This window comes from Protopterus annectens, chromosome 9.part0, assembly GCF_019279795.1.
Source record: "Protopterus annectens isolate FY-2018-M chromosome 9.part0, PAN1.0, whole genome shotgun sequence".
Classification (NCBI taxonomy): domain Eukaryota; kingdom Metazoa; phylum Chordata; order Ceratodontiformes; family Protopteridae; genus Protopterus; species Protopterus annectens.
The window spans coordinates 708002858-708029343 of NC_056743.1; the positions used below are offsets into that span (position 1 = coordinate 708002858).

General features: G+C 39.4%; 1 protein-coding gene across 1 annotated transcript in view; it reads right to left on the bottom strand.

The window, feature by feature from the left end:
* LOC122811475 (H-2 class II histocompatibility antigen, E-S beta chain-like) overlaps window positions 1-26486 on the bottom strand; it is a 511045-nt gene that overhangs the window by 279120 nt on the left and 205439 nt on the right. The window contains exon 2 of the mRNA XM_044083338.1: window positions 21971-22240. Within this exon, the coding sequence (XP_043939273.1) occupies window positions 21971-22240 (270 nt within the window). The remainder of the gene's footprint in view (window positions 1-21970; window positions 22241-26486) is intronic.

Below are 26486 nucleotides of genomic sequence, written 5' to 3' on the forward strand. Positions count from 1 at the left end.
CCAGAAGAAGAAGAATCTAATAGCACCGATTCCCTGGGGGAGGATATCTCATTTGGGGAAACAATTCTTAAGATGAGGGAGTTTTTCAAGTGGGATTGTTGTCAGGTATCAGACATCTAAAAAAGGTACTATGACCTACTCCAGATGGACTCCCTTTTACCATCTGCCATTCCTCCTGTTCTGCCAGCCATCCTAGAAGCTGCTTCAAAGTGCCCTGATTCTCAACCTCCAGCCCCAAAAGGCCAGATAGATTTTATAAAGTGCTGGAAGACTCCAAATTCCTATTCAAATGTCCCTCTGCAGACCCTGCTACCATTTCAGTGTCTGCAAACAAGGCCTCTAAGATGCTACCTTCCACTTTCCTGCTCCACTCAGATAAGGAGAGCAAAGTCTTGGAGAGAATAGGGAAAAATGTGTATACATCAGCTACTCTGGCCTTCAAGGTCATTAACTATCAGACCCACATGGCCAAATATTCCTTGGCCCTTCTCTTGGACACTGGCAAACTACTCTCTGAGCTTCCTGACTATCCCACTAAGGCCAAGCTTTCATCCATCATTAGCTCCTCAGCTCAGGTTACACGGCATTCCATAAAGTGTAGCTATGATGCCATGGGGGCATCAGCCAGAGTGGTAGCTACTGAGGTATTCTTGGCTCAGGCTCCAACCTTTTCCTGATGACATTAAGGCAAAAATCATGGATGCTCCCATGGACAACAAGGCTTTATTTGGTACCTTGGCTGCAGAACTCTTTAAGTCTCTTCAGAAGAAGGACAAGGAGCTGCAAGACCTGAAGCATATTTTTGTTTCTCCGGTGCCTAGGTTTCAGAAGAACTACCCTACCAATACCACCTCTATTAGAAAGTCTGCCAGGTCCCAATCTTCCAAAGGTAAGAGAGATTCTAGGAAATAATTTCCCTCTAAATCTGCCACCTCTACTCCCACCCAGAAACAGCCCTTTCAGGCAAAATCAGGTAGTCTGTGACTACCCGTCTCCTGGGCCATTAACTCCTGTGTCCCTTTGCCCCTCTCTCTCTCTCTCTCTCTCTCTCTCTCTCTTTCTGCTTGGAAAGAGATAACTCAGAGCTCTTGGGTCATATCCATCATCCAGCAAGGATACTTTATGGTGTGGAAGACTCCTCCCCTATTCAGGAGTATTCTACAACCCCCAAAAGATCAACTGTAACTCTTTCCCTAGGTCATTTCCAAACTCCTTTCTCAAGGCATTATTCAGGTAGTGCCCCCTCCCAAGTAGGAAAAGGGTTCTACTCCAGGATGTTCCTGGTACCCAGGAAGGATGGTCCTTGGAGACCCATTCTAGACCTATCCCATCTAAATACCTTTCTGAAGGTTCCCACCTTTTCGTATGCTAGTCTTACCCACCCTTCTTCCTCTGATCTTTCCTCATGCCTTTATGGTGTTATTGGGCATCAAGGATGCCTATCTTCATATTCCCAGTCATCTTCAGTTCAGAAAGTCCCTTCACTTTGCTATTGCTTCCTCACATTTTCAATTCTATGCCTTGCCCTTTGGATTGTCTATGGCCAGAGAGTCTTCACAAAATGCTTAGCTCCTGTCATAGTCTTCTGCAGGCTGCAGGGCATACAGATCTTTCCATACCTAGATGACCTTCTCCTCCAGGCTCAGACTCCTGATGTCTTTCAGGAGAATCTAGCCATTATGGTGATACTGTTGGAGAGTCTAAGGTTCCCGATCAATTACTAGAAATTTTCTCTTCTCTGGTCTCTTCCCAAGACCACATCTTTCTTGGTTGGGATAAAATCAGACAAAATACTGGCTTCCTTACCTCCAGAAAAGGTCTTGTCCCTCACCTCCTACTTCCAATACCTCCTGCTTTTCCAATCCCTGGCTGTCAGGGAGTTTCTTCACCTCCTGGGATTCATGGCATCCACTATTCCCATGTTCCCTTTAGCCATGTTGCACATGAGGAAATTCCAGTGGTACTTGAGAAAGTATGGGTATAACACTCCCATCCTCTGGAGTCTGTTGTCCCACTCCTGCCTTGCCTGAAAACAGAGTTACACTGGTGGATCCAACAGGTCACAAGGAACCCAGGTTTACCCTTGCAAACACCTCTTCCCACTCAGGAACTGTACATGGATGCTTCAGACAAGAGATGGAGAGCAATCCTGGACTCACTGAAGGTCAGAGATGTCTGGCCTCCAGCCCAAACAAGAGAGCACATCAATATAAAGGAGATGAGGGCCCTGATCTTTGCTCTACAAATCTTCAAACCTCTTCTTTCTCAGGGGGGTTTTAAGAGAGTTTGCAGACACTACCACAGTCTTGTGGTATGCCAACAAACAGGGAGGGACAAAGTCCTACCCCCTGTGCAGACTGGCTTTACAGTCCTGGGAGTTAGCTTTCCATAGTCAATGCTCCCTCCAGGCAGTTTACATTCCCTCGAATCAGAATGTTGTGGCAGACACACTCAGCAGGTGCATGACTCAATCCCATGAATGGATGTTACACAGGGATGTGTTTCTGGACATGGTTCATCGATGGGGTATACCTCATGTAGATCTCTTTGCCTCCCCATGAACAGACAACTTCCCAAGTTTTGTGCCAGTGTTCCAGATCCCTTGGCATGGAAGGTGGGTGCCCTATCTTTCTCTTGGAAGGGGATGTTTCTTCATACATTCCCCCTCTTCCCACTTCTCCAAAAGATCCTGTTGAAAATCCAAGAAGAGCAGCCAAAAATCTTGCTGGTGATGCCCTTTTGTTCAAGACAGCATTGGTTCCCCCCCCTTCTTCTCCATTTAGCCAAGGACAATCACCACAAGTTACCCCACAGAATGGACCTACTCACACAAGACAAGGGAACTTTAGTACATCCACAGATGTCAACTCTACAACTGACCCTGCAGGTGATATGGTTTTGATTCCCTTTAGACACCTTTTTCTGAGGATATACTACAAGTTCTGCAGGAAGCCAGAAAACCCATCTAGCAAATCCTCTATTTACAAACAGAAAAGTTTTTCCATATGGTGCCTTAAAAAGGATTTACAACCACTGATAGTGGATGTCCTAGTGGTTCTGTCTTACCTATGTGAATAACTGAAGAGTGGACTGTCATACTCCTCAGTAAAAGCTCATCTTTCTGCTATCACTGCATGTCTGCCTATGTTTCCCCCTTTAGCTTCCAGGGTGGAAGTTAAACTCTTCTTCTTAAAAGGAGTCCTTCACATCAGACCACCAAGGAAACCGGTCCCTCCTCCTTGGGATCTCAGCTTTGTCTTAGAGGAACTTACCCTGGCCCCTTTTGAGCCAGCAAGTTCTGCTTCTCTGCAACACTACAGCTGGAAAACAGTCCTTCTCATGGCCAGAAGGGTGTCTCAGTTACAGGCTCTGATGTCTTCCTCCACTTCACGGTTTTCCACAGGGATATGATTTTCTTACTTCTTTATGCCCAAGGTGGTAAATCAGCTATCACTCAATCAGTCTATCAATTTTCCAACTGTGTTCCCTTTCCTCAGTCCTCTAGTGGGAGAATCCTACACACTTTAGATGTGCACAGATAACTCAGATATTACTTGCATAAAACCAAACCAATTCGGAAATCTGACCTCCTGTTTGTTTCCTGTCATGCAAGGGCCCTGGGTCAGCCTGTTTCCAAGTAGACTATTTCCACTTGGATTTCCAAAACTATTTCCTTCTGTTATGTGGCTCATGGAAAGAATCTCCCCTCACTTATTAGGGCACATTCCACTAGAGCAGTGTCTTCCTATGGGACCTTCTTTAAAGGCTTGGACACTTGCTCTATCCTAGAAGCAGCTACCTGGTATTCTGTTCATACCTTCACTAAACACTATAAGTTAGATGGCATTTTCAGGTCCAGAGCTGGTTTTGCCAGGGCTACTCTGTTTTGGTTTGTGGAGAATCTCTATGCTCCTCTGCCCAGTTTTTTCTTCTGCATGGGCTTTGGTATTCTCCCTCATGTTATGAATACTGCAGCATATGAGTAGAAGGACATAGAATAGTTGTGTAAAATCTTACCATAACCATAGGTGTCCTTCTCTTCTATATGCTGTAGTACTAGTTCCCCCACCCCACCCCCACCTTCCCCCTGTTGCTCACCTGGCTCCTGGTGGCATGTTTTCATATACTTCATCCTACTTCATCCCACACAGATGTGGGGGGGGGGGCTTCACCCCCCCCCACACTCCCCTTACTTAATATTCCAACTCTGAGAACGCACTACCTCGGGGGTACGAGGCAAAGTTCACGGTGATGGCCAAACGGTTCCTTACCATGTGAGGAATGTCGGCTCTCCGGTTGTCGATGTTATGTGGTGTTGATGCTGTGGATGTCGATGTTGTGGCCATTCGATGTAGTGAAGGTAACCCATTTATGGGTTATGTATGTGTGTGTGTGTGTGTGTGTGTGTGTGTGTGTGTGTGTGTGTGTGTGTGTGTGTGTGCGTGTGTGTGTGTGTGTGTGTGTGTGTGTGTGTGTGTGTGTGTGTGTGTAATATTTTTATTGCTAAGTACTTGCAATCTAAGTATATTATCATCTTCTTCCATGTTCTTATTTTGTTACTAATTTTGACCATTATGTCATGCCATATTCTTATCAGTCTTTTCAGCAGAACTCTTAATTTAGATCCCTAGGTTTTTCATTTACTTGAGACTCCATAGGTAAGGATAGTTTTGTACCAGCTTAAATGTGCGTGTGAAGCTCATAATCATAGATTTTATTTTTCTTCATTGATGTTTATAGCCTGAGAAAAACTGGAATTGGGCAGAATGGAAATATTGAAGAAGTGTCTTGTTCTGGGTCCAAATTATACATTATAATATCATCTGCAAATAAAGATAATTTTGTTTACACGCACATGACCTGATATTCTGGATCCCCCTGTGTTGTTTACCAGTGGTGTTATATATAGTGCAAACAGTAATGGTGAGAACTGTCATCCTTGTCTATTTCCACTAGAGAACATAAAGCTTCTCGAGAGAATTCCTCTTACTTTCACTCTAGCCCCTGATCCTCAATAAATTTTAAGGATGAAGTATATGAACCTGTCCAGCAAACCAAACTGAAGTCATAATCCTGTCTGGATAAACCCAATAAAACTCTTTCAAAAGCTTTTTCAGCATCTAAATTTATAAGGACCAAGTTTTTTTTCTTTATTTTAGTTTTCTTTTGTAAAACTACTGTTGTATTGTTATTGTCAAGTATTTATCTTTTTTCTATGAACCCACTCTGGTCAAAGTCAGTAAGATCCTAGGTAATCTTTTTGCCGTTAAAGTCACAAGTATTTTATATTTGTGATTTAAGACTGACATGGGTTTTGACATATTGCATTTCTCTCACCCATTGCCACAGTCTACGTGTTAAATATATTGTTGATGCAGTACGTTGACCCGTTGCTCTCACTAATATCAAAAGAGTCCAAGGGACTGGCTAGTTCTATTCATGTTCTGCAATTACTACTAACTCAGTGCATATGCATAATTTTGCAGAATATCAAATGCCTGTTGTATTACCAGGGGGTAGTAGCTTTAAAGAAAGCCCTATTTGCTAACACTTCAAAGCTTGCCCCCACAAGCTGCATTATTTAAAAACCTGAAGATTGACTTTATCAGCCTTATCTCAGTTTGAATTAAAGAGACCACTCCCTGTTTACCCTAAATGAGCCCATTTACCTACTGGCACTGAAGAAAATCGTAATCAGGTGACCAATAACTTTTCATGTCATGCTCCCATTATACTACTACACTTTTTATACAATAAAACAAGTAAATAAAAGTAATAAGTCCATCTCATATATAAAATCAGAGGTAAAAAAAATTGCAAATCCCAGCTATAAATTGAATTCTTGAAAGAATGGCAGAAAAATACAAAAGAAGTTGTTTACTGTCCTGAATTCAAACCGGATGTAAAAGGGCTTGACATTCAGTTTACTGGCAGGTGGTTTAGTCCTTTTCAAGACAGTCTCATGCAGTTATCTTCTTTACTAAGGAGGCATCCATCACTCAACCATCTTTAACATATTTTTGAGCCTCCCACTGATGATCTGATATTTTATTCTGGAACAGAGGGAATAGTTTTGTGTTCATTACAGAAAGACTCAAACTGCGGGAGCTCTGTCTTGTAAAATCTTCCTGATATGGATTGGAAGTGTCCCCTGACCCACACAGTCCAGCATACACTTTAGTCATGGGATTCTCCAATATTTTTCTGTGTGTCTAAACTTCTGTAATCGCATTAGAATTTCTGTTTAAGACATCCTCAATCTGTGATCGTTTTATTGTTTATTTTAATGTACTCAGTGTCTTTTCAAGTTTGACAAACTGAGTACATTTTATCAGTATTATTCTATAAAATTGCTGACATCATTTCTCTCTTTGATGTTTACTCTGTGCTGGCTACAGTCATTACTGCCATAAGGGCACAAGCTCTGCCATCAATTGCCTCATGCCGTTGGAAAAACTTTCTTTTTTTGTTAAACTGTCTCTCTACAGCTTTTGTCATTAACTACAGTATTATTTTCACGGTATACAAGCTTTGTCTTTAGAGCAGTTGTGAACACAATCCAGTAACAGCTTTATCTCCTTCCAGGATGGTCACACCAATTCTCCCTGACATCAAACACCCAAGCTGCTAATTAAACTTGGGTTGCCTGAGCTGTAGTCAAAGCTTTATCCTTCTACTCCACTGATTCAGCATATGATTGACATTTTTAAACTCTTTCAAAGTGAATGAAAATTCCATGTTCTGTGCCATCCTCAGATATCAGCATTGCTAGAATGTATGAATAGAATTCTTAACAATTCAAATACAAAAATGATTAAAGATTCTTGACAAGAATATGTTTTTTTGGTTGTCTACAATCTGAATGGCCATTAGTGGAATCCCACCTAGTTCAGTAAGAGTAAGCTGTTTGGTTTTAATGATAAGAATGATGACAATCACATATCCAAGAGAATTCTTTCAATTACCTCACCAGCTTGAATGAATGCAAGTTAAATTTCTGTGTGAGAATTATTTTAAATTGTCCAGTATTGATTTCTCTAAGGAATGTAGAATTGAATGATATGATAATAGATGTTAGGGAAAGGGTCACATGCAAAACTTTCTACTATATCGGACCTTAGCATTTAGGCAAATTAACCCATTGAAAAAGAGAAGGACAAAGGTCAATAAATTTGTTTACTTCAACATGGCAAGGGTCAGAAAACAAAGTGATCATGTTATTGATTAGCCAAAGAAATGTGCTATCTCTCTCTTTCTTTCCCATTTATATGCCATGCAGCATATCAGTCAAAGAGCACTCTTCAGCACTCATTATTTCTGTAGCGGTTACAGGTTTGGGTCACTAGCCCAAGGCCCAACCCTTCTCAGAGGGTGCACCACACATACGCACTCATACCTAGGGTCAATTTAGAGTGTCCAGTCCATCTACTGCATGTCTTTGAAATGTGGGAGGAAACCCACACGAATTCAGGGAGGACATGCAGATTCCTCACAGAAGGCACACCAGCCAAGAATCAAATTGTAGAACCTCTTGCTGTGAGGTGGCAAAACTGACAGCTGTACCACTGTGCCTCCCACTGAAGAAATGTGCAGCAAGTTAATATTGTGTGTCCTGGATCTGGGTTTTTTTTTTTTTTTTGATTTATTACAGTGCTGGCTAACAAAGACTCAAATACTGTGTGCCACAATCACAGCAGGAGTTCAGTTCTGGTCAGGGCTGGCCTTAGGTAAACTGGCACCCCAGGCAAAAAGGCACCATGGCACCCCTTCTCATTATTTTTTTTCTTCCAGTTTGTCTTACTATTCATATTTTCCTGCAGCTATTCATTCATTCAGTGGTTCATTCATTCATTTGACATGTTCTATCTAGGGCAAGACTGCACTCTGACAACTCTGGAGGAAACAAGCTAGGCGTCTGGGGACATAAGTCATGAGGTTTCTAGATGCTCTGATATGCATTTAGAGTTTTTTACACATCCTTTTCTTGCAATGATTGCTTGAACAAAAACCAAGATCAAAGAAACAAATTTAATCTTCACCTGCATCTTTCAGCAAACCCTAACTAACCAAGACTACACTGCAACAACTGCAGTGAAAATAACAGTATAAATCTCAGGGTCTGGAGACTGCAAGGCACCAAGAAGCCAAGTGTTTTTTAGATGCTGTAAGATGCATTTTTGAGTTTTTAAACAACCTTTTTTTGTTCAAGGATTGCCAAAACAAAAAACATGATAAAAAAAAAGAAGTTTAGTCATGCTCCAACTTTGTTTTTACTTGCATACTTATAGCACATCCTAACTAACCAAGACTACACAAGACTACAATGTAATAACTGCAGTGAAAATAATAGTATTAAGCCAGGGGTCTGGGGGCCACTAGGACCCAGAAGCCATAAGGTTTGTAGGTGCTCTGAAATGCATTTTAGAGTTTTTTTAAAACAACCTTTTCATCTAATGATTTCCTGAACAAAAACCATGATCAAAGAAACAAATTTAGTCTTCACCTACATCTTTTCAGTACATCCTGAATAGTCAAGACTACACTATAATAACTGCAGTGAAGATAACAGTATTAAGCTGGGGGTCTGGGGGCCGCTAGGCTCCCAAAAGCCATAAGGTTTCTAGATGCCTTTCTATCCAATGATTACCTGAACAAAAAACATGATTATGGAAAGAAATTCAGTCTCACTCTGCAATTCTGCTTTTTCCTGTATCCTTTCAGCACATCTTAACTGACAAAGTCTACCCTGTAATAACTAAATTAAGTAGGGGGTTACTAGGCACCAAGTGTTGATGCTCTGAGGTGCATTTTTAGAGCTTTCCCCCCAATGTTTCAGTACAATAATGACCTGAAAAAAAAAGAACATTTGTATGGAAAAGAAAATCAATCTCACTTTTTTTATTTCAAGGAAGAAATAAGCTGTATCTAAGTTTTAATACTCAAAGCTGAACAAGCACCACTTCACAATAAACTGAAGGCAAATGCTTTGACTATACATAGTGCCTGCCTCCTTACTGCCCACCTCAAAATGGGTAGTCCCTTTCTGTGTATCCTCCCTGTTGTGTTAAATTGGGTAGAATTAAACAGAAATAAGACAAATACTTTAAGATGATGCTGTTCAATTTATGCCTCCTCATCATCTACCCTAAAAAGACAGCCATCTTCTATGCCGTGTACCCTTTTGATGTCAGACTGGTACAAAAATAAAAAATAAAACATAACATATTTGTTGTGAGATGTATATAAACATGCTTATTTACTCTCCCCCAAAACATAGCCACCTGTATATACATCAGTTGTTTGACCATGAGGAAATGGAAAAAAAATTTTACAATAATATTTCCAACTTGATACATATAGGGACAGTACAGTGCTCCTACACATGCTATAGTTATTCTCTGTGTACTCCTCTGAACTTTATGAGGAAAATTAAAGAAATAATGGCCACTCTGTCCCCAGCTCAACATAAGATATAGTGAGCTCTGAGGTTTGAGAGGACTGTTAAAGAAACAATATCATCCACAGTAACCCCCCCCCCCCCCACACACACACACACACAAGTAACTTAGACCTTCTATGAGCAGGTCTGGTTTTAGACTAGGTGGAGTTCACAGTAGAGGCAACTGCTAAGCCCATGTGAAAATCCTCCTATACAGCCATGCTGTTTTTTTTTTTTTTTTTTGAGAGAGAGATGACAAACTAATCAAGTGACAACCATTTCACTTGCTTTCATCTGGACTACAACCACCAAGCAGTTATAACAACTTCCATACACAATTCAGACATCTGATTTATTCCAAACAGATGCAATAAAATTGAAACATTGCACGTTTTTTCAGATAATCACATTAGTCCAGCAAACCAAAATAATAAGTCAAACAGCAGACAACTAGTCATTTTTCTCCACAGTCCTGTTAAGTAGTCCATCTTACCTGTCAGAAATGCTCACTCATATTGCTAAGCCAGATCGTGACTGCTTAAACTGAGCAAATAACAAGAGGGTTACTTTCATCCAGCCAACCCCAACATCCAGCAGTTATAGCCACCATATCCGATGGCTATGTAATATTATTTCCTTACACACATACCTCTCAACTGTCCAGATTTTCACAGAATATCCATATTTATGCCTCATATCTTTAGTCTGTTCCTCATAAAATGTGTGGTTTTCTGTCAAATCATTGAGTATTAAAGTCACTAAATAATAATAAAACTTTGAGGTTTCAGACTTCATATCCTTCAAAGAAAGCATGCTAACACAAATGTTGTTTTTCTAACAATTTTCTAAGTTTGTTAAACCAATGTTTAAAATCTGCCCCTATTTTTGGGCCTTTGTTCCTCCATTATTTTAGGCTTTTTCCAGATTTATTGCTAAGAAACTGAGAGGTATGTCTCCACAGCCTACACAAACAATTTGCCACACTCAAAGTTACTCCACACAAATCACAAAGCCAGAAGAATTCTTCTTCTTTCGGCTTTTCCCGTTAGGGGTCATCACAGCAGATCACCTGTCCGCTCATGATTGGCAGTGGAGTTTTACAATGTCAAGTTGCCAGCCCAGCGCCCAACCTTCCACAGAAGTCGCACACATGCACACAATGCTAGAAGTCTAAATCTCAAAATGCACTCACTTGAGGCACTCCTTAAAATGGAGAACATCGATATCTGTGCAGTGACTGAGACCTGGTTCAAGGCTCCAGAGAGCACCCCTGCACTATCAGGCTATAACTCATACCACACTTTTCAGCCATGTAACCTGGACCAGAACACCAAAGGTGGAGATGTGTCCATATTCATTAAGGATATCCACACCTCCAGGTTAGTTGCTCAGCATAATGCAGCCGAGGTTATCCAAGTGCAACTAACTCTGGGCAAAACTGCAATCCAAATTGTAGCTTGCTACAGATCACCCACCATGCCCCAGGATTCCCACTCCTCTTTTCTTGATGTACTGGAAAATATTAGGGTTCAACCAAACAACCTAATAATGGGCGATTTCAATGACCCCCACCATTAACTGGGAAAACTACTCATGTACCAACTCCTTCATTCAACGCTTTCTGGAATTCATAAACTCCAATGCCCTGGATCAACTTATCCACACCCCCACCAGGGGCAACAATATCCTAGATCTAGTCATTACCAACATGAGTGACTGGTGTTCCACACCTGACGTCAACGCCTCATTGGTCCGATCCGACCATAAGCTACTTACCCTAGATATCCACATCCTGCCCCCACCCCCCATTAAGGAAACCATGGTAAAACATTTCTCCAAAGCCAAATTCATGCTTCTTAAGACAGAAGTGGTGAACTTCATGACACCCATGCAGATGGACAATACAGTTACGATTACTGAATCCTACACAATTGCACTTTATAAGCAGTTACATGAGTGCATGGATCATGCTCTCCCAAACAGAACCAAGAGGCTATCCTCCAAACAAAGGAAGCCAATCTGGTGGTCCCCTGCCATAAGGAAACTGTACAACAGAAGGTAGAAACTGTTGCAAAAGAGAATACAATCCCATGAGTGGAGCAGCTCCCTGGTCAGCCTCAGTAAGAAGCTGTGATTCCCTGATAAAATCCTCCAAAGCTAGTTACAAAAACAAAATCACCACTGATTCTAAAGACAACCACAAAGCATTCCATAGCTATGTCAAGAATCTCAATGGCAACACTCAGATCTGCTCTGAGTTACAGCACAATTGCACTAAATATACAGACCCAGCTGATATTGCCAACATCCTGGCAGATAGGTTCAGTGCTAACTTTATCCCTCTCCCACCCCTAAAGAGCCCATCTCTATACCGGTAATGTAAAGTTCCTGTAATCATGGCTGCACAGGTAAAAACCACATTCTCCAAAGCCAAGAACACAGCATCCATGGGACCAGACAACATCCCAGACTGCATTCTACACGAACTACAGAACGAACTGGCACCCCACCTAAGTACCATGTTCAATCATAGCCTCACCTCAGGCTTTGTGCCTACTGAATGGCACACAGCAACGGTTATCCAACTCCACAAGGAGGAAGCCACCACAGACCCCAGGAACTACTGCCCCATTAGCCTGATGAGCCTGGTCTGCAAGGCCATGGAACGTATTATCATGGAACTTATAAACAAAGACATTGGTAATCTCCAAACTCTGGACCCCACCCAGTTCGGGTTTGTAAAAGGCAGATCATGTCTCCTAAACCTGATAGACTTCTTTGAAGCAGTCACCAAAGCCTTTTACAAGGGTAAGGTGGTTCACACAGCTTATCTAGATCTTGCCAAGGCTTTCAACACCACCCCCCACTCTGGAATTATAGATAAAGTCACTAAAATAGGTATAAACCCTATGTCACAAGATGGGTTGCCAACTGGCTCACTGACAGAACCCACAATGTGAAAGTAGCAGACTCCAAATCTGACTTCAGACCAGTGACAAGTGGAGTACCACAGGGTTCAGTCCTGGGTCCTCTCCTGTTTGGTATCTACTTCTCTGAAGTACAGGCTAACACAGAAGGTCTTTGGCTAATGAAGTTTGCAGATGACTGCAAACTAGGAGCCATAATCGAAACTCCTAATGATGTGGACATCTTACAAAAGGGCCTCACTGAGACAGATGCCTGGTGTCAAAGCCATGGCCTCAAGCTCAATGCCAAAAAGTGCATCGTCATCCCCTTTGGTAAAAACTCTGTACCCATGAACTACAACATAAGCGGTAGTATACTTAACACTGAAAGTGTGATAAGAGACCTTGGGACACAGGTGGACAGTAGTCTCTCCTTTGATAATCACATCACCACAGTAATCAGGAAATCCTTCTATGTGGCACACCTCATCACAAAAGGTTTCTCATCCAGAAAAAGAGAGGTCATTGTTCCCCTCTACTCATCACTCATTAGACCCATTATAGAGTACAACGCCCCTTTTCGTATGTACCTCACAAGACATCTACAACAACTGGAAAGGCCGCAGAAATACTTCACAAAGAGGATTACCGGCCTCAAACAGATGCCCTACGCAGACCTTCTAAAAAAACTCCAGCTTTACTCCATTGCATATCACCTACTCAGAGGTGATCTCTGCCTAACATACAAAGCTATGTCAAACCCAGAGCTGTTGGACATGCTCCATTTAAAGAAATCCCAATCCCTCTGAGCTACACACTCTAGAGACCTAAACCTTGTCACCACAATAAACAGAACATGCCGGAGGGATAGATTCCTGTCCCAGAGACTTCCCATACTCTGGAATAAACTACCTATCTGTATCAAACAAAGCTCCTCATTAGCACTCTTCAAGAAAAGTCTTGATGATTGGATGGGAAATAGGAAATTCACCCTGGGAATCACCTCTGTGGCTCTGCTCGACAGTGTCCCAGGAAAATAATTTTCTTGGGTGGCAAAAGTCAGGGTACCTTTTTGGCTGGGCTTGTATAGGCCCCATGACTGATAGCCTAATACCTACCTATGAACCTATGAACACTTACACCTAGGGCCAATTTAGAGTGTCCAATCCACCTACAGCATGTCTTTGGAATGTGGGAAGAAACTGGAGCACCCGGAGGAAACCCACATGACCACAGGGAGGACATGCAGACTCCACACAAAAGACACCCCAGCTGAGGATCGAACCGGAGAACCTCTTGCTGTGAGACAACAACGCTAACCGCTGCACCACCATGGCCACCCCACAAAGCCAGAAGAATATTTCATAAATATCTGGTTGATCACTACCAGCATCAGTGTACAGTAATAACACTTCTCTCACTGTGCTATTCCTTCCATATCAACCTAAACATTGCCCAACATTTGGTTGATCTGTCTGCCAGTATTATTTTAAAATTAATAACATTTATCTCACCAGTGTCCAGCACCATACTATTTTCCTTTTCAGAATGTCCCTGGAGTGATTCTTTCTCAATGTTCAAATACTACAAGCTGTAGACTATAGAATACAAGACAAAAATAAACAAACAAACAAACAAACTTTTAGGTACATTTGTACTTACATTTAAATGTTCCAAAGTCTGTCATCTTGTCACCTTGCAGTGTTTAAAGCAATACGTGAAATAATTAACAGGAACTCCGCCCCCTGGAGCACTTGCTGTTTAGTGGGCTCATTTTTCTTTTTCCCCTTGTAGGGGCACTTTATTTATTTTATTTTATTTATTTATTTTTAAAGAGGAGAAACAGTACTCCAATAAATAAACAAATAAATAAATGGGGAAATAACCCCCTACACACAAGTAGCACCACAAAACCCTAAGAGATTGCCTAGTTTGCCTATGTGTACAGCCGACCTTGGTTGTGGTAATCTTGGATATGGACACCAGCAATGTCCATATTTCTATTCATAAAAACAAATACTGAGATAAAGGCTTCACTGATAGTCAAAACACAAGAAAATCCAAAATGAAAAATGAAGGCTCACTCCTTCATGTAATAAAAACTTTTAACAAAATCAGTTACATGCAAACATGTTTTCACTACAGCTTCTTTAGGTAAACTTTACATGGAGCTGTGAGCCTTTATTTATTTATTATTTATTTATTTATTTTTCATTTGTATTACTATCCATTTCAAGTTAATTTGCATTACACTATGTAATTACCAAACTATGTCATTACATGCTTTTCTAAATAAAGATACCAGAGAAGGAACTCAAGCTATCCTACTTCACAGACTTTCATTTCTTCATTCATTCATTCATTCATTCATTCATTCATTCAGTTGTCAGTCCTTTCGACTGGGAAATTTCAGTGTCGGGTAAGTGAAACTTCGGTCTATTGAAGTAGACCCAATACTCCATATAGAGAAATATGCCTAGTTTGTAATCTGAAAACGGTCATCAAATCAGTCTACCTATCCAGTTAGCAAAGAAATAGATAAATATAGTTTTTAAAGATACTTTCAATAACTGTTATCAAAAACATGAGCAACTGCAATTTGAAACCGTTTGATGGCAGCAGAATTGATAAATAACACATGTCCAGCACATAGTGTCCAGCACACGGCGGCGCAGTGGTTAATGCTGTCACCTCACAGAGAGAGGTTCTCTGGTTCGATTCTCGGCTGGGGTGCCTTCTGTGTGGAGTTTGCATGTTCTCCCTGCGTTCGCGTGGGTTTCCTCCGGGTACTCCGGTTTCCTCCCACATTCTAAAGACATGCTTCTGGAGCATTTCTCCCCATTCCTCTGCTGAAAACAGGATCTGTGAAACCTAGTCAGACTTTCCCGGTCAACAAATGTTAAATAAATAAATAAAAGAAATCCAGTTGCATATACAGTATGGTCTTAACTGCACTATGACAATACTTACAGACTGATATTCTCTGTGGCTTGTGTGTACCACCTGACAGTCTAACTTTTAGCTAGCTTATTAACATGTAAAAGTATAGGTATCATATCTAACATTTCCATTTGTTAATGCTAAAATATGTATCTATGAGGCACATGCATTGCGTTCCACTTATCACTGCAAGTTTACATTAGTATTACATTAGGCATATCCTGGGCTACTTACATTAGAATTATACTTTACATACATTCAAAAATATTTTCAATAATGGTGTTTCAAGAAAGATGTGCTCAGCACCATAAAAATACAACTTAACTTTATTTTTATGTTAAACAGAAGTAACACTTTAGCAAACCAGCCTTTAAGGTTCTACCACCATTAATCCAATATTTTTTTTTATAACAGGAACTGCTTCATAGCCTGTTAGTATCAGGACATATCTGACTAAGTTAACTTAGTAGTATACTGCTGTTTCTGTAGTAATTTATTTCTTATGTTATTGTTTACATTTGCAATTGTTATAAAATATTAATTTTACTATTCATTTGAAATTGTATTTGCCATGTCTGCATGTTGCATTATTGATAATAAATAATTTTGTATTGAGTTTTCACTGTTTTTCTTGTTACGTGTAATACTGTAACTAATGACTACTTTTGTATTATTTGTTCTGGTTAGGTTTACACGCCCTGATACATTTTTGTGTTTGTAGTGTATTCTGTTCTTTGCTACTTTGTTTAATCTGCTTAATTTCTTTCTCGTGATGTATTTATTTAGTTTGATGTATTGACTGGGCCAATTCCACTAGGCATATGGCCTAAATTTTCAAGGAACAACATGTGGTATTTATGTAGCTAAAGGAATATGACCAGGACACCAAGGAAATTTCCCTCCCCTCTCTATTCAGCACTACAGGATATGTAATACTCACTAAATAATGCAAATCCCAACTCATTGTGTAGTTAGTTCAGAGAAACAGCATGAAAAAATAAGCTGAATTTCAAGATGAAATGAGATGTAAACTTAATTTCAAAGTACTGTATAGAATAAAATGAGCTACACTGACTATGAGGAGTATATAGTTTCATAGTTTCATAGTTTAGTACTAGGCTATCTGCCCTGGGGCATTTGTAAGCCTAGCCATAGTGATGTGGTTTTCGCCACCCCATGAAATGGTACAAAAATGCACAGAATAGATTTAGAATACTGTGCCTCTGTCTAGTAGTGACACAGTGAAGGTCCCCTTATATAATAGAATTAGTTTACTGTGCCCCTGTCTAGTAGTGACACAGATGTGACCCCCGGGGTAAACTTACGATCTCCCATCCACTCATCAAGATTTCTCTTGAAGAGAGTTAGTGAGGGGCTCTGCCTAACATGAACTGGGATTCTGTTCCAGAGCATGGGAAGCCTCTGGGTTATGAATCTATCCCTCCAGCATGTCCTATTCATACTTGTGCTGAGGTTTAAGTCTTTAGCTCTCGTGGTTCTGATGGATTTGTATTTTTTGAGGTGGAGCATGTCCATCAGTTCCTGATTGGACATGGCCTTGTACGTCAGGCACAGATCACCTCTGAGCAGGCGGTATGCTACTGAATAGAGCTGGAGTTTCTTTAGTCTGGCAGAATAAGACATATGTTGGAGACCCTTGATCCTCTTGGTGAGGTACTTTTGTGGTCTCTCCAGCTGTTGCAAATGCCGGATGAGGTACATACCAAATGGGGCATTGTACTCAATCATGGGTCTGATGAGGGAGGAGTATAGGGGTACAATGACATCCTTGGATCTGGATGTGAATCCCTTCATGATAAGGTGTGCAAGGTAGAATGTCTTTCTAACCATTTTGGCAACGTGGGTGTCAAATGAGAGGTCGCTGTCGACTTGGGTCCCTAGGTCTCTGATTACTTTTTCCGTACTCAGTGGGTTGCTGTCTATGTGATAATTTGTGGGTACTTTGTTTTTCCCAAAGGGGATGACTATACATTTTTTGGCATTTAGTTTAAGGCCATGACTCCGGCACCAGTTGTCCGTTTCTGTGAGGCCTTTTTATAGGATGTATGTGTCCACTGGTGTATCGACTATGGCACCTAGTTTGCAGTCATCTGTGAACTTTGTCAGCCACAACCCTCCCATGTTTGCTTTAACATCTGAGAAATAAATGCTGAACAAGAGGGGTCCCAGGACAGATCCCTGTGGGACACCACTTGTGACTGGCTTTGAGTCTGACATTGCTCCAGCAATTTTAACTTTATGGGTTCTGTCCTTTAGCCAGTTTGCAACCCATCTAGTGAGATAAGGGTTTACAGTTAAGCTGTTGAGCTTATCTATGATGCCTGAGTGGGGTATTGTGTCGAAGGCCTTAGCCAAGTCCAGGTAGGCTGTATGGACTGCTTTGCCCTCATCAATGGCTCTAGTGACTGTTTCGAAAAAGTCAACCAGGTTCAAAAGGCAGGATCTGCCCTTTACAAAGCTGAACTGGGTGGGATCAAGTGTCTGTAGGTCCCCAATGTCTCTGTTTATGAGTCCCATAATGATTATTTCCATAGCTTTGCAGACCAGGCTGGTTAAGCTTATGGGGAGGTAGTTCCCAGGGTCTGTAGAGGTACCCCCTTTGTGGAGTGGGACCACTGTTGCTGTACGCCAGTGTTCAGGTACATATCCTGTAGAAAGGCTAAGGTTAAATAGCATTTTTATGTGCGGGTTTAGCTCCTCTTGGAGTTCACGTAGCACGCAACCCAGGATACCGTCAGGTCCCATTGATGCTGTGTTTTTAGCTTTGCTGAGGGCGGCTCTCACCTGGAAATCTGAGATGACAGGGAGATTACATTCAGCTGGGATAAGTATTTCTTCTTTTGGGGGTGAGGGAGGGGAGAAATTTGCACTGAACCTGTCAGCCAGAATGTTGGCAATATCTGTGGGTTCAGTGTATTTTTTGTTGTTGTGAACTAACTCTGAGCATATCTGAGGGTTTCCGCCCAGGTTTCTAACATAGCTGAAGAAGGCTTTGTGGTTATCTTTAGTGTCCTTAGCGATTTTTCTCTCAGAGTTGGCCTTGGATGTTTTTATGAGAGAACGTAGTTTTCTGCTAGTGTTGATCAGAGATGTCTTCCCATTATGGGATTTTGCTGTGTCGCACAGTAGCTTCCGTCTTTTGTTATACAATTTGTTTATGGCTGAGATCCACCAGACAGGACACTTGCCTTTGGTGGAGAGGGACTTGGATTTATTTGGGATTGCATGATCCATGCATTCTTGGAGATGTCCATAGAAAGCATTTGTGAAGGATTCAGCATTGTGGGATGTGGTATCCACTGGCCCAGTGGGCTTAAAGGATACCATCTCAGTCTTAAGAAGAGTGAAGTCTGCTTTTGAGAAGTTTTTCACTGTGGTCTTTTGTGCTGGGGTGGAGGTGGGATATGTATATCCAGGGTGATTAGTTTGTGGTCAGATCTCACTAGTGAGGGTTATACCTCCGGTGTGGAGCATTGTGTCCCCATGTTTGTGATGATCAGGTCTAGTATATTATCTCCCCTAGTGGGAGAGGTGACTAGTTGTTCCAATGCATTTGAATTTATGAATTCCAGCAACCTTTGGGCTAGGGTGTTAGGGCTAGAATAATGTACCCAATCTATGTTAGGGTAGTTGAAGTCTCCCAGTATGATGGTATTTTGTGATACAGTCATATCCTCCAATGTCTTCAGGAAGGCTGAGTGGGGTTCCTGAGATTGGGAGGGTGGTCTGTAACATGCTACCAGTTGTATAGCAGTTTTGCCTATGGTTAGTTGCACCTGTATGGTCTCCAATGTTTCATGTGTTGCAACTAACCTGGAGGTGTGGGTGTCCTTGATGAATATGGACACTCCCCCTCCCTTTATGGTTCGGCTCTGGTTTTGGGGCCGAAAAGCATGATACGAGGTATAGCCTGGTAGTGCTGGGGTGCTCTCAGGAGCCTTGAACCAGGTTTCAGTTACTGCACAGACGTCGATGTTCTCCATACTGAGGAGTGCATCGAATGCCTGCAGACTTCTGGCGTTGAGCAGCATTTTCTGAGTTCTCTGTAGCTAGGACCACTCTGCAGGACCACGAGGAGCTTGTCTGAGTAGTATAGCCAGAAAGAAATGCCCAGAGGCGGATTTTAAACAGGGAACTTCAAAAGAGCTAGAAATGGTCCAAAACAACCAATTACTACAGCTCTTGTGCTGAGGTCACTTCCTACAGGGACAGGTAGGCTGCTCAAGGCTCCCCACTCCCACTGGTGAGCAAAGAAACTTCCTTCTATCCAAGTAAGGTAATGGACAACACAGGAACTACACCACAGCCCAGAATACAGCAAAGCCTGTAAACTGGTCTAAACTAGTTGAGGAGAGGCGGGAAAACAAGGATAATTTTTTTGTTTTTTTTGTTTTTAGATAGAAAACACGCAGAAAATGCAGAAACAGTAATAAATCAGTTACACAGGCTAGCACACTTTAGTGGGCAGCCTCAACAGTTAAATTAAACAAACAAACAAACAAACAAACTTTCGATCAATTTCAACTAAAATGTAACTTTAAGTGCAGATATTAAATAATGCAGCAAACAGCTAAAAAAACAGTTTAAGCTTGTTTAGGGTAAGCTAGAGAAGGTATTTCAAGTAAAAAAAACAGCAAAGATACTTAAATCCAGAAAGTAGTCGCTTTTCTGAGTTCTCTGTAGCTAGGACCACTCTGCAGGACCACGAGGAGCTTGTCTGAGTAGTATAGCCAGAAAAAAAACGCCCAGAGGTGGATTTTAAACAGGGAACTTCAAAAGAGCTAGAAATGGTCCAAAACAACCAATTACTACAGCTCTTGTGCTGAGGTCACTTCCTACAGGGACAGGTAGGCTGCTCAAGGTTCCCCACTCCCACTGATGAGCAAAGAAACTTCCCTCTATCCAAGTAAGGTAATGGACAACACAGGAACTACACCACAGCCCAGAACACAGAAAAGCCTGTAAACTGGTCTAAACTAGTCGAGGAGAGGCGGGAAAACAAGGATTATTTTTTTTTTTTTTTGTTTTTAGATAGAAAACACACAGAAAATGCAGAAACAGTAATAAATCAGTTACACAGGCTAGCACACTTTAGTGGGCAGCCTCAACAGTTAAATTAAACAAACAAACAAACAAACTTTCGATCAATTTCGACTAAAATGTAACTTTAAGTGCAGATATTAAATAATGCAGCAAACAGCTAAAAAAACAGTTTAAACTTGTTTAGGGTAAGCTAGAGAAGGTATTTCAAGTAAAAAAACAGGAAAGATACTTAAATCCAAAAAGTAGTTGCTTTTCTGAGTTCTCTGTAGCTAGGACCACTCTGCAGGACCACGAGGAGCTTGTCTGAATATATGAGAAAGTACATATGTGTTACAATGTACAGAAAGACAATGTTATGTTTGAGACCATCAGACAATCAGGAATGTTTCAACCATAAATCCCAAGTTAGTTAAAGATGTGAGCTAGTTATAAAGTATAGCCATGAACATAGCAGGGGAAGGAAGTAAGCAACATAGTGAATTCATAAACTTGAGAATGTGCATACATATAATATCAAAAAAATGACTACCTTATAAAAAGTAGAAGCTTGTTTATAAACAGGGTAGGTTATTCTGACCTCTAATTAGTGATGGGAGCATATCTAAAGGGTGGTACTAACTAGACTGCCAAGGACCTAATCTCAGATTTGTTTTAAGATGGGAAAGAAATATTGCATCACAGCTCATAGAACAAAGGTGTTCAGAATGAGGAGCATAAAGTTAAATGACAAAACAATGGTAGGGCAATGGAAATGATACAGGAATTTAAGAATAAATAACAGAATGGTAATGTAAGCTCTGTGTTTTAATTGGTATCCAGTTTGCTGTTTGCAAATCAATGCAATCGTACTCAAAGTCAGGGTTAAACAGCAGAAACCTATTTGAAAAACAATGTTGCTTTTATCAGCTGAAGTAGTGATAAGAGCAACAAGATCTTATTTAATCTAGGAGATTGTTGTTCCTATTCTTCATCTTGCTTCAGTGGTATGTAGACTGAGATCCCTTTTACCTACAGAACTGCCTAATACTTTTCTCTTAATTGGTGAACATAATATTGGAAGAATACATGTTTTTCTATTATGCACTGTCTTACAACCATTTCAAAGCTGTCATCAGTGGTAGTTAGGCTGACAATGTGATACTGCCAGTAATGCATATTACCTTAGTAAAGTGTGTAGGGTTACTATAGAAGCAGAAACATGGATATCTGTAGAGGATATATTTATTATAAGCTGCATTAAAGAATGTCTTGCCATCGTGTAGCAATATAAAGTGTAGTTATAAATATGTTCTTACTGCTTTGATTAGATTAGTAAATTAGTAGATGACATCTGAAAATATAGTTGTTACCTCAGATATATATAAATTTGTGTCTATAATGGGGGATGTAAAAACATTTTGCTTCATTAAATAAATAATATAAAGAAGACATTTGTTGGTAAATTAACTTTGTTTTATATAAAACAGAAATACAGAAGAGGCAGTAACCAAACAAATATAAAGTAAGTTTATGGATATAATCCAAGAATTTTTTGAAGTTAAAAAATAGCATTGAAATGTTGAAAGAAAAGCTTTATCCATTACAATTCTCATCTAAGGAATGTAGAGATGAAGGTTCTTACCATTTCGATCCACTATTGCCTGTTTGCTGATGTCATAGTTGTGTTTGCAGACAGTAGCGACTTCTGCCTTCCTTCTTTCCAAAAGCTCTGTGTCATTGTTCCAGTACTCCACTGTTGGTTTACCTAAATCACTCTTTGCGTAGAATTTACCCACCCGGCTGTCATACTCTACAACCTCCTCATTATTGTAATAAATCTTATCTACTCCCACTGGGTCCTGCCATTCACTTGAGTACCAGCATTCAGCTTTCCATTGATAGACGTATACCCCTGAAAAAGAAATAAAATAAACTGAATTACTTAATCTACTCTTGTTACATTTTTGAGTTCGGAAGCAAAACTATTCTTATTTAAAGAACAGAAATTGAGGACAACAATATTTTCCTTCTTTGTAAATTAAACGCAGATCTTTTCTTGGTTTTCTCTATAACACTTTTATACAAACTACATAAAAAAGTAAACTCTAAAAATATACTGGATCAGTATAATGCATTTCTGGAACCATACTAACACAGTATGTGCATCTAAATATAAATTTTTAGCAAAGAGAGAGTGGGAGAATAATAAATCATACACAAAGACAAAGACAACAAACTATATTATATATGAAAAAGGACCAATGAACCAAGAAACACAAGGAAAGGGGAGGAGGTGACATCAGGGAAGGGGAAAGCTGGGTAAGGTGCAGGATACACAGCCACAGTACAATTTTTGAAGTTATGGGCAGTATTAAGGGGTGCTTAATATTAAGTTCCCTAGAAGATGGACTCAGAAGGCCATGAAGTAAACAGAAACTGGGTATGTTAGGTATACAATAATTAAAAAAATATAAAGCAAGCATTGTTAGGATGTATCCAGGCAAAAGACAGCATGACTGACACAGTAGAGCCATAGAAGAGCAGACTGCAGTCAGAAAGTGGTGAATCTCAAGACGACCCAACACAGAAGGGAGATGTATATCATTGGACTACAGGAAGGAGGCCAAATATGGGAAAGGTAATGCAGTAGAGAGGGACTAATGAAACAAACTTTGAAAAAATAAGGAACAACATAGTGGTTGATGAAAACGGTTTAAGAAGTAAGGGAGCAAAAGCAGTGGAGAAGGAGTGGTATCAGAAAATGGTACACTAATACCAACAGATTCAATTACAAGTGGAATCAGGTGATGAGAAAGTGGGGATGAGGAAAAGGTATAGTATTGCTGGACACTGTTTTATGACTCTATGCATACTAATGGATTCCTGGATAGTAAATATGGGGACAAATGATCTGGCAAATGAATCATGAAAGTTTCAGAGAAAAAGAGTGACAGAGATCAAAGCAGAAAGTCGTGGTACTGGGGTAGAGATACAGACAAATGGAATCACCTTTTCAGAGACCGACCCACTGACACAAGCAGGGGAAGGATAAAATAATGGTGGCGTTATATTTGTGGGTACATGAATGGTGTACAGAGCAGAGGTTTGGGTGGTAGATAGAACTGTACCTAGGAGGAACCAGACCTTCCTCTCACTGGACATCTGCATCTTACAGTAAGTACCAATAATTAAGGAGAAAAGTGCCCGTAAAAAAACGATAATCAAAATAATGGGCACTAATGAAAGACCACCAAATTCCGGGATGAAAAGTTTAATAATTCAGAACATAGAAATGTACAGCAAGCACCATTAACACCTTAAATATTGACCATCTTTTCATCCTAGACAAGACTTTCTCAGATGTGAATTAAACCTAATGATGTCACTATTTATATCCCAAGCAATAGCCATTAATCACAATAACATTTCTTCATCCAATAAAACTACAGGTTTAAAACCATTAATGAAGCTAAAACTGAAATATAATGTAATAACATACATAAATATTCACTTTAAAATATATAAAACTTGAATAATATACATAGTTGAACTTTTAAAAATTATTTAAAAATATCTTAAATTTAAAAACATTTAAATCATGATCAAAATATGGAGTTGTATGTGAATCATGGACTTCTAACATCATCTAGTGGCCAAAATGAAAAATATACTCCAAAAGGTTAAACAAATGAACCATTCTATTATAAAAAATAGAATGACTAAACACCAATCCACAGAGTGTACTTTAGCGCTTTCGTTTTTAATAAAAACTTCATCAGAATGAAGTACATCATAGCTAACCCTCCTTTTATACATGAATCAATTACACACATAATAATTAACAATATGTCAATTAATCAATTAATGACATCATAATAATTAAATTACATTACATAAAAACTAAACAAATCAAATCAAATTCATAAAGATTTAGAAAATCCCCCCCTTAGACCTATTGTTGATGCTAAAGCATCGAAGACATACTTTGTTGCTAAATTTATAGATACACAACTTAAAAACACCCTTTCAGATTGTAATTGGATAGTGAAAGATTCTTGGGACTTATTGAGAAAAATAAACAGGAAAATGTATAATGAAACATTGCTTTTTGTGACAATAGATGTGAAGGACCTGTTTTCAGTAATTCCACACAACATTGGCATTGAATGGTTTTACTCATTCTTGTGCCAACATACTAGATTTACACACGACCGTATCTTAACTATTAGAAGTTTGATGGAGTTAATTTTGGAAACCAATGTTATAGTTTTTGAAGAACAGGGTTTCAAACAGTGTAAGGGAGTAGCTATGGGGGCCATATGTGCTCCTATCTTTGCTAATATTGTTTTGGCATTTTGGGAAGAGGAATATATATTTAAGAGTCCGTTTGCAAAATATTGGACTTATTACGGTCATTATTTAGATGATATAATCATTCTATGGAATAACAGTGAAGATACACTTAAACAATTTTTGGCATTCATTGATGAAAGTACAGACTTTTTACAATTTTCACATGTTACTTCATCCGATAAAATAGACTATTTAGACATTACTATTAGCAAAAACAATTTGGATAAATGTTTTGAGACGACCATATATAGAAAACCCACATACTCAAATACACTGCTGCATTTTGAAAGCTTTCACCCTATACACCAAAAGAAGGCCTTAGTAAAAGGACAAGGGGTAAGACTAGCTAGGATGATTTCAAATGATTGTGAATTTCTAGACCAAATCAACATCCTTACTGATATGCTAGTTAAGAGAGGCTACCCCTTAGGTTTTGTAGAAAAAACATTACAGGAAGTAATCCATAAGAGGAACAATTGGCATTTTTTTCATTATTGGGTAAGGGTATTGAAATTGGTCATTCAAGTGGGGGGGTACAGAACTTAAAACCTTTAATAAAGCTGGAATTTTTAAATATAATCAGCAGTTTACAGATGTTAGATATATTATACAACATAATTGGAATATATTTAATATGAACAAGGAATACACAGATGTAGTGGGAAAGGTGCCCAACATCGTATATAAAAAAGTCACAACTTTGAAAAATATGATAGAGAGGTCACACAACGGTTATTACGGAAAGAAAGGTATGTTAAAATGTGTTTTTTGTATGCAATGTCAACATATTATAGAGGGAACTGAGATTTACATTCCAAACTATGGGAAATATGTATATAAGAAAAAATATTCATATAACAGTAAGACAGTTGTTTATTTAGCAAAGTGTTCCCAATGCCCCAGTTTCTATATAGGAAAGACGATCAATGCATTGAGAAGTAGAATATACCAACATTATTATGACATTAAGAAACAAGATACTAAAAATGTCCTAGCTTTACATATTAAAAATAATGAAGGACATGATTTTAAGTTTTGCATTATAGAGCAAATTTCTTTAGGTGAAAGGGGGGGGACCCCTTAATGACTACCTAGAGGCTAAGGAACTTAGGTGGCAGTTAAGGACAAATGCAACACAAGAACCAGGTTTGAACAGTAACATATCCATTAGCTCTATATTAAGATTAAAAGCTGAAGGTTATTTGCAATAGTAAACATATATTTATTTTACTAATTTTACATATTCATGATATAATTTTTGGAGTTGTATTTATATGGCAAAACGGAACATTATGGATGTTGATGTGTTGATTTGATTTGTTTAGTTTTTATGTAATGTAATTTAATTATTATGATGTCATTAATTGATTAATTGACATATTGTTAATTATTATGTGTGTAATTGATTCATGTATAAAAGGAGGGTTAGCTATGATGTACTTCATTCTGATGAAGTTTTTATTAAAAACGAAAGCGCTAAAGTACACTCTGTGGATTGGTGTTTATTCCTTCTGGTGGTGTGTCTAGGTTTGTGTGCTTCTGAATTTACGTGATAAAAAATAGAATAAAATCAGATAAAAATAAAATGAAAATGCTTACAAGAAGAAAATATTGTATATGGGAAGATCACCAGTGGGTGATCTTAATATATCCTTAAAAATAATATTAAAGTCTACTGCCCTTAATTTTAGGACTGGTGCTAGGGAGACTGTATCATTCAAACCCATTGGTCTATTGGCCTCCAAAACTATTTGCCAGTATAATTCCCTATATTCAACTTTAGTCTCCCACATACCACCCCTTAT